General features: G+C 37.6%; 1 protein-coding gene across 4 annotated transcripts in view; it reads left to right on the forward strand.

The window, feature by feature from the left end:
- KCNT2 (potassium sodium-activated channel subfamily T member 2) overlaps positions 1-20,760 on the forward strand; it is a 156,195-nt gene that overhangs the window by 25,044 nt on the left and 110,391 nt on the right. For all 4 annotated transcript variants that reach the window (XM_074908232.1, XM_074908233.1, XM_074908234.1 and 1 more), the window contains exons 2-3: positions 10,139-10,218; positions 20,487-20,586. In XM_074908232.1, the coding sequence (XP_074764333.1) occupies positions 10,139-10,218; positions 20,487-20,586 (180 nt within the window). The remainder of the gene's footprint in view (positions 1-10,138; positions 10,219-20,486; positions 20,587-20,760) is intronic.

The raw sequence follows: 20,760 nt of genomic DNA on the forward strand, positions 1-20,760 counted from the left end.
AGCCAGCAAACAGAAGTAATAATAAAGCAAGATAGTAACAATAAAAAGCTGTGGAATTCTATTAGAGAAGAATTAATATATATGCTCTTCTGAATCTCACACTGACCTGCCAGTTTTATGTAAAATACGTTGTATAATTAAAATAGCAAGAAAATTGCTTTCATTTTGGGACAAAAATAGTAATTAAATACTTAAAGAAATAGGGAACTATCTAGTTTGAATATTTTTACTATTTGATTATTTTATTCAACTCTTAAGTGAATAGAATCTTTCCACTGATCTAAGTGGCCATTGGACCAGACCCTACTAGGAAGCTGGCTTTTTGTTTCAGGTAACATATTAATGAGTCATATTTTAATATGATATTTTACACTTGATCATGTGATACTTTAAAAATGACAGATTGGGATTCACCCACAAAGGTTTTTTTGTTCCTTTTTTTGATTTTTTTCTATCCATCTGCTCTTTTTTCTTCTTCCTTCTGCTGCATTTTCAGAAAACTAAATCTTAATTTCTTAATTTTTTTAAAGTAAAAATAAAACTGAGATAAGTGATCTAATTTGTGAGGATACCATGTATGAACAGCTCTCAGCTTTGTTCTACTTGCTGTTTTTAAAAGATGCAATCATGAAAGATGAGAAGGAAGAAAAAGATAACTTACAGAACAGCAGTAACAGAATAGTCATACATTTGTCTTACAGATGAGAAGTAGAGTTAAAGTCAATAGTGATTTGGATTTCACTGGTAATCATAAGCAAACTCGAGTCACTTGCAGTGACTGAATTGAAGAAGAGTGTCTGCTCAGCATTTCCTTAAAGTCAAGACATGTTGGGCTCATCCTTTTTCTCTTTAAACAAGAGACCTATACACACACCACATTATTTTTCTGTTTTAAGCCCTGGACTACTACACCCACGTCAAAAAAAAAAAAGAAAAAGAAAAGAGAAGAGAAGAAAAAGTAATTAAGTAGCTCCTATGCCTAAACAAAGATGACATGCTTCATTCACAGGTATTTGGATTTTTACATGTAAGAAAGGTGTGTGTATTTGTAAAGTGCCATATCTAAAGTGAGCAATGAGTCTTTAAGATTTTTATTTATTTAATATTCTAGAGATGACAAAATCTATCACAACAGTTTAAGGCTCCTGTTTATCTGAACACCTGTTTCTATCTTTATCTGGATAATCTCCATGACAATGTCCCTCATAGTGTTTAGCTGCCTGCTTTGTAATAGAAAAGTGTTAAATGGGGAGCATGCAAACTGAATTCAGAGTTATTGAAATAAAATCTGCAGAGAAATAACATCACAGATTAAGTGATGGAGTAGGAGTGATACAACTCCATCACTGCCATCCATCTATTTTGAACATACAGTGGATATTTTCATACATGGTCACCATTAAGTTTCCGATGGACCTGAGGAAGAAGTATCTTTTAAGGGCTGTATAGCACCAACAGTTGGAAGTTTCTAAAGAACAACAGAAAAGAAAAGGAAGAAAACCAGAGTCCTGAGTTCCAGACAGTGAGAGTGTAAAGAAGAAAGGGTTATTGAAAGCAAAGGTCCACTCAGGGAATTGGAGCAAAGAAAAGAAATACACAGGAGGGATAGTGTGCCATTTCATCACTATTTTCAAGTGAAATAGTGAAGTTCTGTAGTCTATAGAGGAAGACAAGACAGGGTGTATTTTGCAAGGAACTAGAGAGAAGGAACTTTTGAAGAAGAGATTGGAAATATTCTTAAAATTTAAATGGAAGAACAGAAAGAAGGATGAATTGTAATGAGAGGGTGGTGGAGAATAAATTATGAGCTGAGCATGGAGTAAAGAGAGGTCTCAGAGAACCAAAAAAAGGTTGGAAAAAGAAGGTAAATAGTTGGAGGGCTACAGACATTTCTTAAAACTACCCCCGACCCTGCAGACTGTCTTTAATGTAGACACAAGTGTGTCTACTTGGGGAAATAACTAAGAGGTTTTTTGAGAGAGAACAGGTCTTACTAAGGTAAGAATTAATTGGTAATGATGCAACAGACAGGTTTGGTGAGTATTAATGAATAGATTCATATGGAAGGTTTGCAATGATTAACATTAAAATACTATATAGTAGAAAATATTGTTAAATTTTAAATCAACAACTTGAGACATGTTGTTACTCTAAGAACAGTAATTTCTAATTCATTTATACAATGTATGCAGGGTACCCAAGCAAGCTACTGGATCCTGCGTATGCTGCACCTATCACAGAGAAGATAGATTTAATGAATAGACTGCTGTAGTTGCAAGAAAAGGATCTGTCATCTAACTTTTGTTTTAGAACATCAGCAGGTGATAGCAATATGTAGTTGTGATACAGAGGAATAGAGCATGTTAGGCACATGAATTCTCCTCCTCCTAATGCAGTTTCTTTACTCGTGAATCACCAGCTGTCCTGCTGCCTTTCATAGCAAAACAACCTTTCCCTTGAAACAAAAATTAACTGATTGTTGAATGGCAAAGAGAAAAGTAAGTACAGAAAAATAATTTCATGAAAGCAATAGAGAAATTGTCCTGTGAACAGAGAATAAAATTTAGGCAGAAAAAAATAAAGATAAGGTAGCTTGTAATGGGTTACTGTGTCTTTTGTTCCTAACACTGTAATATAGAGTTAAATCCAGGCTGGCAGCAATGAAAAAGTGTTATCACAGTATACTTGATAGTCAACAAGTTTGTTTCAAGTCTCTTTTTGACAAGTAGTTGACAACATTAAAACAAAACCCAACAAACATTCCTTCTGTTCAGGTATGGTTCATTGACACAACTAAATACACCTGAACAGCATCTGAAATCAAACTCATAAAGTATACCCCATTACTCTGATATTTAGATTTATGCAGTTAAAAGGTCTTGCGTGATGGATTTTCATTGCAGTAGCTCTGTGCTGTATATATCCTACACAGGAATTATTTTTGCCCAAAGGTTAAGAATTGCTATTCTTAACATGCAATAAATTCACTTTAAAATACGTATGCTTTCCCCTCCTTATATGATTTGGGGGAGGGGAAAAAAAAAAAAAAGGAAAACAGAGTTTTACTAAACTCATCAAGCATCCACCTTGTGTGATTTTCTTGCAAAATTTAGCTTAAAAGTGCACTATTTCTTAATGCATCAATACATTTGATTTATTAACTTTCTAACCTTAGGCAATAGATTTGCAATAGGAAGGTGTATTTGCAGGGCCACTAAAATGGAGAGGGAGATTGCTCTGAGATTTCTTTTCCCCTTAGTAAAACATCGTAGTATTTTCTTGTTTTGTTGTTTGTTTGTTTTTTTGTTTTTGTTTTTTTTTAAAGTTACTAATGACAAATACAGATTGTAAATTCATTTTTTATTACTGCACTGTTACCAGAATGGTACATTTGTCACTGGTTTTCATGGGTGCAGGACTGAGATGATAATTTCCTTTTCGAATTTACAAGACTAGTTGTGAATGGGGGATTTAAAAAAAAAGTATTATTGTTTGACTGAAAAGCATGCATACTGCCCACCACTGAGTCTCAATCACTTGCTATCAGTCTTCCTTTAAAAATCTTTCCCTAAAAGGAATGGAAAAAATTAAGATATTTTACTGAGAAAAGTTTGAAAGATAGTAATTTCATATCTCTGTTGCTGCAATATTAAATTGCTGCCATGGACCTATATAGGTTTCATGAAGACAGTTTTATGTAACTGAAGCCAGCTGATTGTAACATGAAGGTGGCTCACAATCAGAATTTTAAATATATTTGTATTTATATACATAAAATATAGGTATGCATACACTATTTAAATTGTAAGGAAGAAAATTTTAAGTAAGGGCCAAAATTTCTAGCATTTTGGCTTTTGAACAATTAAATAAAGAAGAAGTTTACTTTTACATAGAAAATATTTTCTTGTGGTTGCAGGTGCAACCTGAAAAATTAGTTTGGCCTATTTTCTGATTTGTTTCAATCAAAACAAGCAGCGCTTTTTGGAAAGATACAGTAAAAAGGGTTTGAGCACAGATACAGTTCCAAGCTACAAGGTTATTTATGCATTGTTGATCCTTTATTCTGGAACTTGCTATTAAGCTGAACTCAGTGCATGCTATTTCTATCTTCATTAATACAGAGAATTTTTACATGACACTGATAACGCCTGATCTCTATAAATCCATTAGTTACGGTAACATCCAATTATATAATCGAGTGAATGTAGGTATGTCTGGAAAAACTTCACTACTTTTCTAAATTCACTGATTTAGAAGGTAACTTCTAAATAAATACACGCATAGAAAGAAAACAACAAAATAAATGCCCAGGTACAGATGTCATAGCATACAGTCTTAAGTACTAAGCTGACCAGACATGCCTTTGTTACATCATAGTTCAAATTTGAACCAGGCAATTATACTGCCTAAGTTGTTCTAGAGGAGTACTGCAAGAGTTTAGTTTGGAAAAATGAAGATATAATCGGTAATACTGCATACTACATGTGGAACCTGTGGTCTATCATGAATGATGATAGATATCATAGATATCACAATGTTAGATATTACAAAGAATCTACTTAACAGTATTACATGAACACAGTTCTGCAGAGATCTAGAAAATATTCATTGGTTTATTCATACAAAGGGGATAAAATCCCTGTGGTGGTTTAAGCCCTGCTGGGACCTGAGACCATGATGCCGCTGCTCCTACTCCCCCACCCTTGGACCGGACGGGGCAGGGAGTGAGATACAAACCCCGGGCTTGATATAAGGAAAAATTTAATACAACAGTGTAACAACAACAAACCGAACAACAACGATAACAATAACAGTAATAACAATGAAACAGAACAAGATATATACTGCATGGGTACAACAGTGAAGGTGTTGACGCAAACAAAAACGTCTCTGCTATTCCTTCACTTGGGCTCCTGGACCTGGTCAGCATGGTCTCCAATAACCCAGCTGGAGCTCCCTCCCCACTGCTGGGGAAACTTAACCCTATCCAAGCAGAACCAGGACAATCCCCTATCAGAAAAAGACCTTATACTTGTCAGTTTTAACTACTCCACACTTCTTAGAAGTAATCTTTAAGAAAATGCAGGGCCATATTGCAAATGTTAGATTTCATCAGCATATGCATGGCAAAAAGCTTTGTTACAGATTTAAAGACTATGTCCTAAAGTACCCAGAAAAATGTTGAGGCCCTGACCTCCACAACTCTCTCATATTATGCTCACACTGCAAGACTACCAAATTAGGAAGCTGCAAAAGAAATAGCACCTTTTCCATCTTTCCAATAAATGGGAGGAAATAAGTACCTTGCCTCCCCCAATTACCAGCATTTGTTCTGCGGTCCTGTCATTCAGCATGGAGAGAAAATTAAAAACTTAGAACTTTATCTGTTCAAGGTTCATTGTGACCTCTGCAACTGATGACTGATTTCCTCCCAGAAACAAATAGAAGGCCTCCCCAAGTTAAAAACCAGTAACATAAAAGTCCTGGTCTTACCACCATTTTCTTCAGCACAGGATGAGGAGGTATCGTTCAACAAGCAGTCTTGATCCGTCATTGGTTCTGATGGAGCAAGCAGGCCTGAGAAGTTAAATGACCATTTGTCTATGAAGCTCTAAACAAATCAGAATTCTGAGTATTTTAGAACTTGCAAAACTTCAGAAAGAAGAGAACTGCCACTCAAGACAGTAATCATTAAAATACACTGATCTTTTATTAAAAGCTATAACACACAAATGCCCATTTCCTCCTCTTGCATAAAATAAGCTTTGACAATAACAGTTGACTTCATATGCTTCATTTTTAAGCACCTATCTACACCCTACATAATAAACTTTAAGGTTTGAAATCTAACAGGATTTCACATATATTGGATTGGTGAATCCCAATAAAAACCATAGTGTCTATATGACAAGGCTCTTTTTGTAGGAAAACCGTGAAGTTTCCCAACTTTCCATAAAGATGGTTTTAAATAAGTTGATGTAGTTTTCTTCAGATTGGCTCCATTTGTACAGTTAACATCTTTCTTGATTCTGATGTCAAGAAGTGGTAAGCATAAACATTTAAATTCCTAGCACACATGTAGTTAGACTTTCATTTTTGAAGGGATTATTTCTGCAAAATCTGCTATTTTCTAACAGGAAAGAAATACAATTTGTAGATTTGAGGGTGCAAGGTAACATTGTTACTGTAGTAAAGGGTGGCTATGGAGTAGAATGACTCTGGTAAATAGCAGAGGAAAAATGCAGACAAAATTAGTTAAGTAACTGGAGTGCAGACAGATCAGTCCCACTAATTTACAGTCATGATAAGTGCTTTGCATTAGAGTCCTTGGCATGAATTAGCACTTTCCTGCTACACTCTGTATGACATTGAATTGTACTACTCAAATTACATCTTGACTGAATTAGAAGAGTGCAGCGTATACTTGTATTTTGGGTACTTCAGGATGCATCTTACAGTTCGAAAGATTCCACTGACATCACTGGGGAAGACCACTATTAAAGGTATTAAGTTCTAAGAAGGTTAAAAAAACCACACAGTGTTTAAGAGTCATACAGCTTCAGTTGGTTTTGCCACAGGTATATCAGATATTAGTGCATTTTCAATAAAACTGAGGCAAGAGTCAACAAAGTATTACACCTGATCTTTAACATCCAAAACCAGCTTTTTGTGGAATATTTAATGCCTACCACATACACAGAAAAAGTCAGAAATGATTGACTGCATCTACAAAATCCTTATGTTCGTCAAATGTTTCTGTCCCAGTAACCATCGTCAAGAGTAGCCTTTTCATCCTTCAGCTTTATTTCCCTTTGGTCAGGGTGGGCTGAACTACAACTGTCTTTTATGGGAAGATGAAAAACATGAAGCACAAATTGTTTAAACTACTTACACTAGAAATGAAGAACAAAACCAAACCTACTCCACAGGCCAGATGATCTGCGTACACGTGTACTATCACTCTGTACTGCATGAATGCCATTTCATCAAAACCATTTGCTTGAAATCAGTTTCCAACTAGTATTTATCCTGCAACAGAATAATCAAGTTTTATATAAGTATGTGGCAATTAATTTCCCTCACTCACTCATCTGTACTAACTGCTTCTTAAGTCCAGAAAAAGCTTGTTTAAGCCCTTCACTACTACTACTGCTACATGATTTTAATACTGCAAGCGAGGATCAGAATTGGTGTTACATTCCTGAAATAATCCTTTTCTAGGTTACACTTCATAGTGGGAAAAATACAGAAGAGAGCAAATACTTGAGGTAAAATTTTAACCATCAAAAGATTAGCTTCCAGTAGAATGAGTGTTCTCCCTAAAAATAAAAAAAACAGTATTGGGAAGGAGCAGTGTATGGAGGTTTCTGTTCTTATCTCTGCCAGTGGCTCTATCAACCATTATTTGTTAGCTTTACTTTGTAAATAGCAACCTTTAAGAATCAAAGCCAGAGTATCAGGAAAGTGTACACTGATTATATATGCCCGATAATGTATTTCCTGCAACTGTAGAAGGCCGAGATAGTTTTTATTTAAGTTTAAAAAAAGTCATGGGAAGGAGAAGGAAGAGTTGAGCCACAGAAGTGGTATTAGCAGCATTTGTAATCCGTTTTGCCATGGAAACTGCTGCACTGTGGAATCCCAGTCTGCTGTGAGCACAGGTTGCTAAGGAGAGAGGAGTAGACAGCTGTTAGAAGGCTATCAGAGCAATTCATGATGGCAGTGATCGGAGGGTGATTAGCTTCCATGACTTGCTGTTAACATGTGTTCTTTCATGATAAGTGACTACTGTAATTTTCTCACTGAATAATGTGAGCGATTAGTTTAAAATGTGTAAAAAAGATGTCTGATGCTGTGCACCTTTAAAATAACATCCCTTACTTTAGTAGCTTGTGCCACTGTGTTTACCTACTGAAATATGTCCTTGAAGATTAAGTATATACACTTAGCATGTGGCAGCTGCCAAATCACAGGAAATGTTTCCCACTAAACCTGTCACTGCTTTAATGACACTAAGTACCTTGGGAAATGCGCAGAAAAGAACTGAAGCAGAACTCAGGCCTCCACAAACCTGCTCACCTACTAATTAACCCCTGGACATGCTTCTTTACTTACCTTAAGGTTATCAGCTATCTAAGTTGTATTTCTGCTCATGGCAACGATTCCTGCAGTCTTGGAACAGCACAACACTTAGGCTACATTTAAGTTCAATAAAAGCCCCCAAACAAGTTGCTCTTCATCCAGATTTCTTCTAGTTTGGTGGCAGTTTCTAGGACATTCCTCTGGTCCCAGGCTCTTTGAAATATGCAGTTGCAACTACTCTTAGTTTAAAAACCAGAGTGGGTGGGTTTGTCCTCTTTGATTCCAACTGCTTACAGCTGTTACCACAGAAGGGGTAGAGCCAGGTAGGGCAGAAAAACTGGTCTTGGACTGCTCTTACTGCTGTGCCAAACGTGTCATTGCACAGAAATAAATTAAAAATTCTGTAAGTTATAGAGCTTAGTTCCAATAGAGATTCTTAAAAATAAGGTTATGTTTTTGCTTCCTCTGAACAGGAAGCAATGTAATAATTCATTCTGCGAGAAACACTACAATAAGCCACACCAAAGCTAAGTGACTACCTAAAATTAACTGACCTCACTAAATGAGTCATAGAGCACCTTCTTTTTATGATGTGCTGACTCTGTCCTACAAAATGATACGCCTAAACTTCTGGTAATAAGTAAGCAAGCATGAAAAAGTCACATTACCTGAGATGCCATCCATTCTGGGCCCATAAATAAATAATCCTTCAGTTCCATAAGTACACAGATACATGTATTAGACAAGTATTTGAGGAAAAGAGAGACACTGTAGGTAATGTTAGATTATACAAAAATTGTTTCAGGAAAGGCTTCACATGCAAGATGGGAAAAACTAAAGTCAGGACCCTGCTTGAAAAATATGACAGTACATATAACTGAAGTACAGTCATTTGATGAAAGAAAGAGTGCTGAAAAGAAATGCTCAAATAAAGGTCAAGTATGCCTGTGAACAGAAAAGGTGTATGCAATTTTTCAAAACATGGCGTACAGAGAATGTGAAAAGTAAGGAAGTAACTCACTTTTGTGATGTCACCTTAATCTTTAGCAATAGTAGAACAGTTCTCAAACTGTTGAATGACTTGTCTGAAAGGCACAGAAATTGTGCTGGGGTAAAGCAACTCATTCCTGGAGGAGAACTGGGATTGGTGAGGGAGATCCAGTCAGTTGGGTAGAGCAGGGACTTCAGTGGAAATGGAACTACTGCTGCACTCATCCGACAGCAAGCAGTGCAACTCCACAACTCCGGAATGGCCTAGTTTTCAATACAACTAATGCACACATTCTTTTCCCCTTGTCAGCCCCTACAAGAGTTTTCTTCTCTCTTCTGGTCTGTAGAACTATTGCATGAGTTGTATTCAGACTGAATTGAGAGACAGAATCATGAAATACATCCTGGCAAATTTGGGGAGGGAAAGGAGGAAAAAAAAGATGTTGCTGTTGCCTTAATATAATCAGGAAGGGGAGTTATTTTCTGTACAATATTGTATGTTGCAACGTAATTTTGCTTTCAGGTCTTAGTATTTGTTTGTGACAAAAGCAGAGTTCAGAGAGGGTGGTTTGTTTGGTGCATGAGCATTTGAAGGTGAACACAAACAAATGAACACTTAACTGAGACATGAATGCTTGACAGATATGAACAAGAAAGAAAAAAGAATCATTAAAATGACAATTTTACAGGAAGGTTGTTAAACTGAGATGGAAGGTTTAACCTGAACACCAAGGAAATCTTCCTTACAAAGATGCAGATGAGACTAGTCTTCCAATGAAAATACCAAAATGTAGATGCTTCTGTTTTGCAGTGTAGACCATCCAAGAAATATGAAAATGATTCTGCATGTAAAGGGCATAAACTAAGTTTTTGCATATGTTGGGGTTATTTTTTCTGTTTTTTAATCTTTTAACATTAGTCATTCAAATCCAAGTGAGCTTTTGACTGAATGCTCTCTATATGTTCCTCCACTTATATATGAAGAACAGATGATTAGGGAAAAAAATGATTTTGAAAAAATCATTATCTTTCATATTCAATTCTAATGCTTCCTTTTATATTTCAGGGTGCAAGTTGAATTCTATATGAATGAAAATACATTTAAAGAGAGACTAAAGCTCTTCTTCATCAAAAACCAAAGATCAAGTAAGCAGTTGGATTCATTTCTGTTAAGCATAATTGTGATACTTTGAGTAGAATCCAATTTCATTGAAGACAAAAGCAAAGTTATCATTAATTTTCTTCTGAGCTAAGATTTTACCCCATAGAGGAGTCAGTTTTACACAATATCCAAAACAAACACAAAAAGTATTATTTAAACCTAAAAATAATGTGCTTAATTTCTAGGATCAGATACTTAGTGATGTGGTTTTATGTCTGTACCATGATCAAAGTTGACTAATTTGCATGGATTTGACATTGTAGGTCTCACTGACAAATCAGGACTTTATGTCTAGGACATCAGAGATCCTCTAAGATGCTGGAGGAAAAAAAATGCAGAAGTACCTAGCTTTCTGAAGTGTTCAATTTTATTAAATATCCCTAAATAAACTTCAAACTTGATCTGTACTGAAAAGAATGAATTTGGAAAGCAAAATAATGGGGACTACATATCTCATTCTCCTGAATGGGGTGCATCAGAAACATAGTCCTTGTCTTTAGTCAAATTTAACAGTATTTTCATTGACACATGCACTTAAATTCATAGACCATCGTAGAAGAGAATAATGTGGAGGAACTAAGATATTAATCTTTTATCTTGTAGAATCATGGAACGGTTTTGATTGGAAAGGACCTTAAAGCTCATCTAGTCCCTACCCCCCTGCCATGGGCAGGGACACCTTCCACTAGCCCAGGTTGCTCAAAGCCCCGTCCAACCTGGCCTTGAACACTGCCAGGGAGGGGGCAGCCACAGCTGCTCTGGGCAACATGTGCCAGTGTCTCATTTCTTCCTTATATCTAATCTAAATCTACTGTCTTTCAGTTTAAAACCCTAACCTCTCATCCTATCCCTACACTCCTTGATAAAGTGTCGGCCCCCATTTAAGTACTGAAGGCCACTATAAGGTTTCCCTGGAGCCTTCTCCAGCCTGAACAACCCCAACTCTCTTAGCCTGTCCTCTTTAAGGAAGGTGCTCCAGCCCCCTGATCATCTTCCTGGCCTCCTCTGGACCTGCTCGAGCAGGTCCATGTTCTTCTGATGTTGGGGGCCCCAGAGCTGGACACAGGAGTGCAGGGGTGGGGATGGGGGGTGTCTCATGAGAGTGGAGGGGGAGAATCCCCTCCTTCGACCAGCTGACCACAGTTCTCTTGGTGCAGCCTAGGACACGGTTGGCTTTCTGGGCTGCAAGGACATGTTGCTGGCTCATAGTCAGTTTTCCATCTGCTACTACCCTCCAAGTCCTCAGCAGAGCTGCTCTCAATCCACTCCTCGCCCAACCTGTATTTGTTCTTGGGATTGTCTCGACCCATGTGCAGGACCTTGATCTTGGTCTTGTTGAACTTCATGAGGTTTGCACAGACCCACCTCTCCAGCCTGTCCAGGTCCCTCTGGATGGCACATCCCTTCCCTCCAGCATGTTGGCCACACCACACAGCTTGGTGTCGTCAGTGAACTTGCTGAGGGTGCACTCAATCCCACTGTCCATGTCCCCAACAAAGACATTAAACAGCACTGGTCCCAACACCAAACACTGAGGAACTTCACTCGTCACTGCTCTCCATTGAGCCATTGACTGCAACTCTGAGTGTGACCATCCAGCCAATTCCTTATCCACCAAGTGGTCCATCTGTCAAATCCATGTCTCTCCAATTTACAGACAAGGATGTTGTGCAGGACAGTGTCAAAAGCTTTGCACAAGTCCAGTTAGATGATGGATGATGTCACTTGCTCTTCCCTTATCCACCTACACTGTAACCCCATCTTAGAGGGCCTCCAAATTTGCCAGGCACATTTTTACTTTAGTGAAGCCATGTTGGCTGTCACCAGTCACCTCCTTGTTTTCCATGCACCCTAGCACAGTTTCAGGAGGATCTGCTCCATGATCTTGCTGGGCACAGAGTTGAGACTGACTGGCCTGTGGTTTCCTGGGTCTTCCTTTCATTCCCTTTTTAATAACTGAGTTGTATTTCTCATTTTACAGTAAGTGGGAACTTCATCGGACTGTCACAATTTCTCAAATACGATGGATAGTGGCTTAGCTACTTCATCTGTTAATTTGCTCAGGACCCGCAGATGTATCTCTTCAGATTCCATGGACTCATGCACCTTTAGGTTCCTTAGATCATCACCTTCTCCTACAGTGGGCAGTTATTCCTTCTCCCAGTCCCAGCCTTTACTTTCTGCATCTTGGGCAGTGTGGCATTGCTAGTGATGACTGAGGCAAAAAAATCATTAGGTACCTCAGTCTTCTCTACATCCCAGGTAACCAGGTCTCCCATTACCATCCAGAGAGGGCCCACATTTTCCCTAGTCTTCCTTTTATCACCAGTTTACCTATAGAAGCTTTTCTTGTTGCCCTAGACATCTCTGGCTAGATTTAATTCTGTCAGTGCTTTGCTCTTCCAAACCTGATCGCTGGCTACCCCGACAGTTTCTCTGTAACCCTCACAGGTTATCTGTCCTTGCTTCCACCTTCTGTAGACTTTCTTTTTGTTTTTGAGCTTGTCCAGGCTTCCTGGCGTTCTTACCAGACTTCCTCCTTGTCAGGATGCATCACTTCTGAGTTTGGAGGAGGTGATCCTTGAATATCAACCAGCTTTCTTGGGCCCCTCTTCCCTCCAGGCCTTTATCCCATGCTACTCTGCCAAGCAGATCCCTGAAGAGGCCAGAGTCTGCTCTCTGAAGTCCAAGGTAGAGAGCTTGCTGTGTGCCCTCCTTGCTGCCCTAAGGATCTTGAACTCCACCATTTCATGGTCACTGCAGCCAAGGCTGCCCTTGAGCTTCACACTCCCCACCAGCCTCTTCTTGTTGATGAGAACAAGGTCCAGCATGTTGAACTCCTCATTGGCTCTTCTGTCCTCGGAGAAGGACGTTATCATCAATACATTCCAGGAACCTCCTGGATTGCTTATGTCCTGCCCTGCTGTGTTGTCCCTTCAACAGATGTCAGGGTGGTTGAAGTCCCTCATGAGGACCAGGGCTTGTGAATGTGAGGCTACTCCCATCTTTCTATAGAGGGCCTCATCAGTCTTCCTCGTTGGACAGACTGTAGCAGACTCCCACCATAACATCTTATATCCCTGCCCTCTCTTTTATCCTGACCCATAAACTCCTCATCCATCCCCAGGTAGAGCATGGATCCATGCACTCCAGCTCATCACTGACACAGAGGGTGACACCCCCACTTTGTCTCCCCTGCCTGTCCTGACTAAAGATCTAGTATGCTTCCATTCCATCACTCCAGTCATAAAAGCCATCCCATCCATGATGCCAGTAAGATCGTAGGCCTGCATGCATGCGCATGTCTGTAACTCCTCTTCTTTATTCCCCATGCTACATTTGTTTGCAGAGAGACCTTTAAGTTGTGCCCCCGATGAAGCGGACTTACTGGCCAGAATCCCTTTGTGCTGCTCTCCAGGTGCTCTCCTGCTGCCCTGTGACCCCTCTCCAGGCTCTGGGCATCTATTGCTGGCACTGGCATCAAGCTGGTAGGAGTGGGATGGATTGAGGTTCCCCTCCCCTGGCAACTTTGGCTTAAGTCCTCTACATCAGCTTGGCAAGCCAGTGACCCTTCTCTGACAGATGGACCCCATCAGCTCCCAGTAGACCAGGTTTCTCCATGTGAGTTCCATCGTCTAAATAGCCGAACCCCTGGCTGTGGCACCAGTCCTGTAACTGGTCTGTGATTTGCCAGATTTGACTGCTCTTTTCAGACCCCTTTGCTTTGACCAGGAGGAATGATGTAAAACCTACCTGCACTCCAGAGTCCTTTACCACCGCTCCCAGGACTCTTTACTCATTCTTGATATTCTACATACTATGACTAACTGATATTTTCAGTTTGGGCTTTGGAATTATTTGCCAGTTTCCAGCAGGAGAAACAGGTTTAACAAAGCTGTTGGAGATTCATTCATGGGGAGAACTTTATTACACTTACATAGATATATGGGAAAATTAATCTTAATTCAGGTGCCTAAACAGCATAGAAAGCAGAGGACTACCTGTGCTAGTAAATTATATGGATAGCTTTCAGAGTATCTTCTCTTCTAAACTTCATATAGGACAGGTTTTTTTGCATTTAACTAGTTTTGGTTGGTAAATTTATTTTCTAACAAAGACTTTCATTTGAAATAAGTTTCTTATTCTGTATTATCACACTTTAAAGCTATCTTACTGCATTTTGGCCAATATGAAAAGACTGAATACAAAAACTCAGTATGCATAGAGCAAAGTACGATGTGTGAAGAACAATTTCATACTCCATGTTATGTTTACAAATTAACTGTGTTGCAAAGAATGAATTTTTGCTCGTACATTTTTGTATGTAGATTGGGGAGTCTCCCTCCATAGAGGTATTAAAAAAAAAAACCCCATCTAGACACACTACAGGGCAACCAGCCCTAGGTGGCCATACTTGAGGAGGAGGGTTGGAAAAAATGACCTCCAGAGGTCCCTTCCAACCTCAGCCATTCTGTGATACTTATTAGAGATAAATAAGTTTAACTAGATTTACATTTTATGTGTAATTAATTGCACTGCAACTTCTCAGATTGTTTTAGTTCTACTTTTCTCCCTGTGACTTTTCATCCCTAAGTATTTTATATCTTTATAGCCTTTGACTTCTGACATTGTTGATATAGTGTGTAATGGAGTAAGAGACAAAACAGAAAAAGCATCCTAAATTATAAAATAGTATTACTGCTTGTCTAGAAAAGTAGTCTGGGAAGCTATAAGCAATAAGTAGCCTTTTTATTCCTGATCCACTCCACAAAACAGGGATTTGATGCACTCTTGTTGACTAAGAACATCTATAAAATTATGACCTGACTCACTGTAAATCTCTTTTCACTGATAATATAGGAAGGTTCCAAATGGTACCTTCTTGCTTGAGATTAGTGAAACAATTTTTTTCCCTATTTAGATCTTAACAAGATTAAAAAAAATACTTATATACAGATACATACTTTGATGGCAGAAGTACAGACTGTACATCTAAAAATAGATACATTTATGATCATCAGCACAAAAATTAAACCAGAAGTTAGTTAATTAGTATGAATTCATGGCCATTCCTTTGCAAGTGCATACCCTTCTGGCTAAGCACATGAAGAGAATTGTCATAAGTTACTATACTGAGACATCTCTATTAGGTTATGATTGGATAAGTGTGATTTATTGGTCCAAAGGAGAGGGATGGTGTGGAAGTTTATTTGAAATAAGCAAGAGAGTGGGAAGAAACTGTAAATTCATTGTATTGGAGATGGGTTCATGCTATAGACAAGTAGCTCAAGAACCTTCCTGCTTGGCTTGCTTGATGATTGCTGGAAAAATCTAGATTCTGATGAATTCTCCTACACAGAGCTGAGGTAAATTTTGTAGAAGCATGCTGTGTTCTTCATAAAGAAATGAGAACACAGTAATGTCTATTTCTGTAGAGAACTAGCAGAGACACTGTCATTATGGGTGCCTTCTTTTTCTGACAGGTCCTCAGGGGAGGACTCCAAAGAAAACTAAGAGATGAGGCATGTTTTCTCTATTGCTGAATTATTCAGCCATTTCATGGAAAGTAAGTTGGAGAATGAGAGTGCTTACTGTACTAGAGCAGCATATGTCATGGGCATGCCATTTCCCACTAGAATCTCACAGGTTACCCAGGCATTGCTACTGGTTCTCATGATACAAGAAGCTTAACCAACAATTAGACATTAAACAAGGCAATTTTCAGGAGAAAGAAATAGGAAATACAGCAAAACGATTAATGTGCTGAATGAAAAAAAAAAATAAATCCCCAAACCAAATTGTTCAGAATTAGTAAATTGTCAAATTCTGCTTATGCAGATCTTGGTTCCTATTCAAATACTCACAACCAGAATCCTCTAAAATGCAATTTCAAAAAAACCTTCTGCTAAGATAGTACTTGCCACTCACTGAAGTGTACACATTGAAATTTGAGGATATTGCCCTTTAGGTCTTAGTCAGTATTCAGTGAGAACACTGGAAACCTCCCTTCACATACTAAAGATGTAATTACTGTCACTGAGAAAATAATTGTCAGTAGCATCAGCAGATTTTCAGGTAGTATAACTAAGTAAAACTACACGTGTTCACCTGTAGTAAAAAACCCTGTTTTTGCTAATCCTTAAGACTTCATAAGTGAATTTAACACATCAGAGTGTAATACGATGTGGTTTTGTCAACCAGAGCAGTCAGCTCCAGAATTTATATGAATTTTCTACAGAGCACTATTCTGATCTAAATAGCACACAGGCTGGTAGCATGAAATATCAATGGTTTCATTCATTATTCTAGTTTTGGATAGAACAAGCCTTCACCTATGTCTGATGTCACCCTAACTTCCACTAAATCTTCTGCAAGCAAACATCTAATCAAGTTCAACCAATGGATGAAAAGCATTCTACAAAGGTGTCAGCCCAAAAATGAAAAAAAAAAAAAGGTGACTTATTGGTACATATGACTCAATTGTACTTGCCAAGATCACACACTGCATTATCACAACCCCAAAATAAGTCTCAAAGGGAAAAATAATAAGTGAAGTTTCAATTCAGTGGAGAGGGAATAAAAGATAGCCATCACCAGGATATAAATTATTAATAGTATAATTTGATCCAACTCCTAAAGCCAGCTGCTACTGAGATGATTTTGCTAAAAACCGAAAACATATGAGACTTACGAGAAAGGAATAATGGAAGGTGATTGTAAAATCTTCAGCTGCTATCTCTGTCAATCTAGCTTTGATTTAGATCAGCACTCTAAATCAGAGGATTGATCTCCAGAAATGCTTGTAAGGGAAGCATCAAGAATTTGTAATATAAATGAAAGTCACAGTCAGTACTGGTGAAGTATCATGTATCACTCTGTACTTAAAAATGCCTCCAAAAAGTAGCAAATACTTGTTCAAACTGAGAAGGAAACATTAACATTTGATGTAGTTATATTTATTTCACAAAACAAACATATTTTGAACGGTTATAATCAATTTCTTCTTTTAAAGAAGACAAAGGATGTAGCACCATGGTTACATGGACACAGTGAAATTACAGTCTCATTAAACAATACATAACTGCATAATAGAGTATGATTGATGTAGCTGAATACAAGTTTCAGGCACCAGTGCCAAAACATAGAGATATTCTGTGCAAATGACCCTGCTACTTGAACAATCTGGCTGTGAATGGAAAAAAATAAATTAAGTAAAGCAGACCATGTTGATCCTCTGACAACATGTAAAACAGTGGACAAAAATAGTTAGGTAGCAAACAAAATATGAAGTACTTTCTTTGTAGCAGAGTAATAAATGAACACCCATTTTAAATGCCTTCTCTAGTGACTGTCCCCTCCTTCCCATATTTGAAATCCTAGATCTCCATGATAGCAGAATAAATGCATTTCTTCTAACTCACAGGTGATATCCCCAACTATGAGGCTACAGAAGATTTTGACCAGAGAGAATACTTATTTGGTAGTCCTACATTAATTATTAAAGCTTTATCAGGGGTGAATAAATATTCTCCCTGTGATGGCACATCCTATTTCTAAAGGCTGAGGCATACATAGCTAGGAGAGGTGATCTTCTGAAACAGGATAGACTTGAAGCCTGATCTTCCATAATTATATGGTAATACCTGACCCAATCACATATGGTACAAGACCTAACCTGTTGCCTTACTTTAAACATAAACATATAAAACACAGTCCATGATGTGCATTCTATATCTATGCTAACTAGAATCCTTAGATGAAAACATGTCTGGTGTAAAAACTCTTGCCTTATATGCTGTGGCAAACAGTCATTCCTGTGGAGATATCTAGAGCTTGAAGCACTTTTAAGCATAGCCTGGAATAGATCTATGGAATTTAAAAAATTGAATATGTAAGTAGTTCTAGATCTTTCAGGACTAAGATTTGAGAGTTAAGCTTAAGGCAGCAGGCAGGAGTATGGGTCCCTTGTATTGATGTAGATTTAATCAGAAAAGCACCATCATTTGGCATTTAAACCAACATACAGTATCAAATGATGACTAGAATCTAGGCCACTATCAGATTGCAGAAAGAAGTGTTTCACACCAAAATTAACACTTACAGAGCTAAAACCCTAAAGAAACAACAGACTTCTGTGTTGATTTAAGTTAGACAACACAAAATTGGTAAGGATAAGAAATCCTGATGGGCTGGGCTTTTTTTGTTTGTTTGGGGTTAGGTGGTTGTTTTTTTTTTTTTCATTTATTGTTTTTGATTTTTTTCAAACATTATTCTTTTCTTCTTGTTGTAATAGCCTAGTTGTTATAGCAACCATTCATACGCCAACAGACTTCCACAAAAGGGTTAGTACAGACAAACAATTCATGTTTTCTTCAGCAACAGTTCAGAAAAGATCATAGCATTTCCCAGGAAAAGTACTGAACTTACCTTCCTAGTCAAATAATAGCATGACAACACACTTTACACATCTCATTCAGTCCCTGCCAATCCACTTACTACTCCAAACCCTTCATTCATTTTTGGGGGAATAAATAGTCTCTGCCTAATTACTCTTGATAGGACAGCAGGAATCACTAGGTTAATGTTCACAAACCTAATTGCCAACAGCTGTGGGACTTCTCATGGTCAGGACCACAGGATTTTAACCCCTAGTTTACAGATTACACAATGCGGTAAAAGTCCATCCAGCTCTCTCTCATGTGATAAACTTAACAGTTAAAAGTAGTAAGCAGTGTTGTAAACCTTAGGGTTTCCTTCAGCAATTGCATGGTGGAATATGTAAGAATCTATTTTTCTGTTTACTGTAAATTGCATTTTAATGGGAGGGGAACTAATGGATATAAAAGGTGATTTATCAGTTTTATCTGTAACATGTTCATTTTGAGCTTACGACTGAGTAAAGTGAAAAAGTATGTAATATTACAATTAGATAATTATGATTTGTTCCTTAAAAGGGAATGTCTGCACACAGCTTTGAGTATGTATAGTGAAGCTATAGTTCTTAAACCATAGAAGTAATTATATTGAGTTCAGCAGACCTACTGACTGCAACACAACAATAAACGATACTATCTTTACTAAAACTAGTTGCAAATGAAGTCACGTCTGTGCAAGACTCCGTTAGTGGTATTTGGCTTTGGATGGAAGAGTTCAGCCATGCAGAATTGGGCTCTTGAGTTCACAAGACTGAAAAAAATTAATGCTTAAAGTGACCTCCCCTCACTTATCCTTAGTCAACAGACAATTTTAACTTAATTAATCAATGAAAACTTAAAACCAAGGGTCAGATACAAATATTTACACTGCCAAAATGTTAAGACTATTGAATCTAACAAGATTGAAAATTTAAATTCTAATTCTCTACTAATTACTGCAAAATTTGATTAAATTACGGTTAAGTTTTGCTGCAGTATATAATAGCTAGCACTGAAATAAATTTTCCATGTGACAGAAGTCAGTATCCATGTGGATCCCTTTGAAGGAACCCTGTCTTTGTGGGAAATGCTGTAATATTTTGTGGTAGTATTTGTGATACATCCTTTCAGCTAGAACATTTCAATATTCATATGGTCTGCAGAACAAGTTGTTGATTCAGTTCAGTTGTGCATTCAGCATGATTTTCAGATGTCTGATTCTTGGATGCATAATTACAGAACTTCAAATTAAATAACTACAGTTTAATATTTTGTAAGTTGGGATAGTCTTAATAAATTCTGTATGAAACCTACTGCATGCAGACTTTCAGATATTAATATTTAAGTACTTGCCATTGTATATCCTCTGCCTGTGGTTGAAAGTATGTCTTCTTCATACTGCTGTATCTTGCATCTCAAATACCATATATAGTTCTGTTTCTACTTTCAAGAAAGTGGACTTGAAAAACTACAAAAGACCCAAAGCATGTCATCAGGAAAGATGAATGGCATAGTATAGCTTTCAGACAAATGACTGAGTAGTTCTTTGCGTTAAAACAGACTGAGTCTTAACCCAGGGATTTCTGGAAGGTGGATAGGTGTATTATATGTATATCTGACAGATTTATTCTTACTTACTCTTCTGTATGATACACCAGTTGCCCATATCAGGGACAGATAACTGGCTAGATTGGCTTTTGCTCTGATACAGCATGGCTATTCTAATTCCTTTTAGTTCTTTTTTAAAAGTAGATGGAACTGTGAAGAACCTGAATTTATCTCTGTTTATCTTTTTAATCTGTATTTTTTTATCTGTTTATCTTTTCTTTTTAAAATAGGTCTGAGAATACGATTATTCAATTTTTCTCTCAAGCTCCTAAGCTGTTTCTTGTACATCATTCGTGTGCTTCTGGATGACCCTACACAAGGACTTGGATGGTAATGTGTTTTTATTTTTTTTGTTATTTCTGCTCTCAAAGCATTGTTTAATTTATAATAAATAAATAAATTTAATGAATATCTGTTTGATATGGTTTTATGTCTTGCAGATTTGGTTTTATGTCTTGCAGATGTTTTCAAAGAATGATAAAGCTAGCCTTACACTGTGGATGG

Source organism: Athene noctua, chromosome 5 (assembly GCF_965140245.1).
Source record: "Athene noctua chromosome 5, bAthNoc1.hap1.1, whole genome shotgun sequence".
In the NCBI taxonomy this organism is placed as follows: Eukaryota; Metazoa; Chordata; class Aves; order Strigiformes; family Strigidae; genus Athene; species Athene noctua.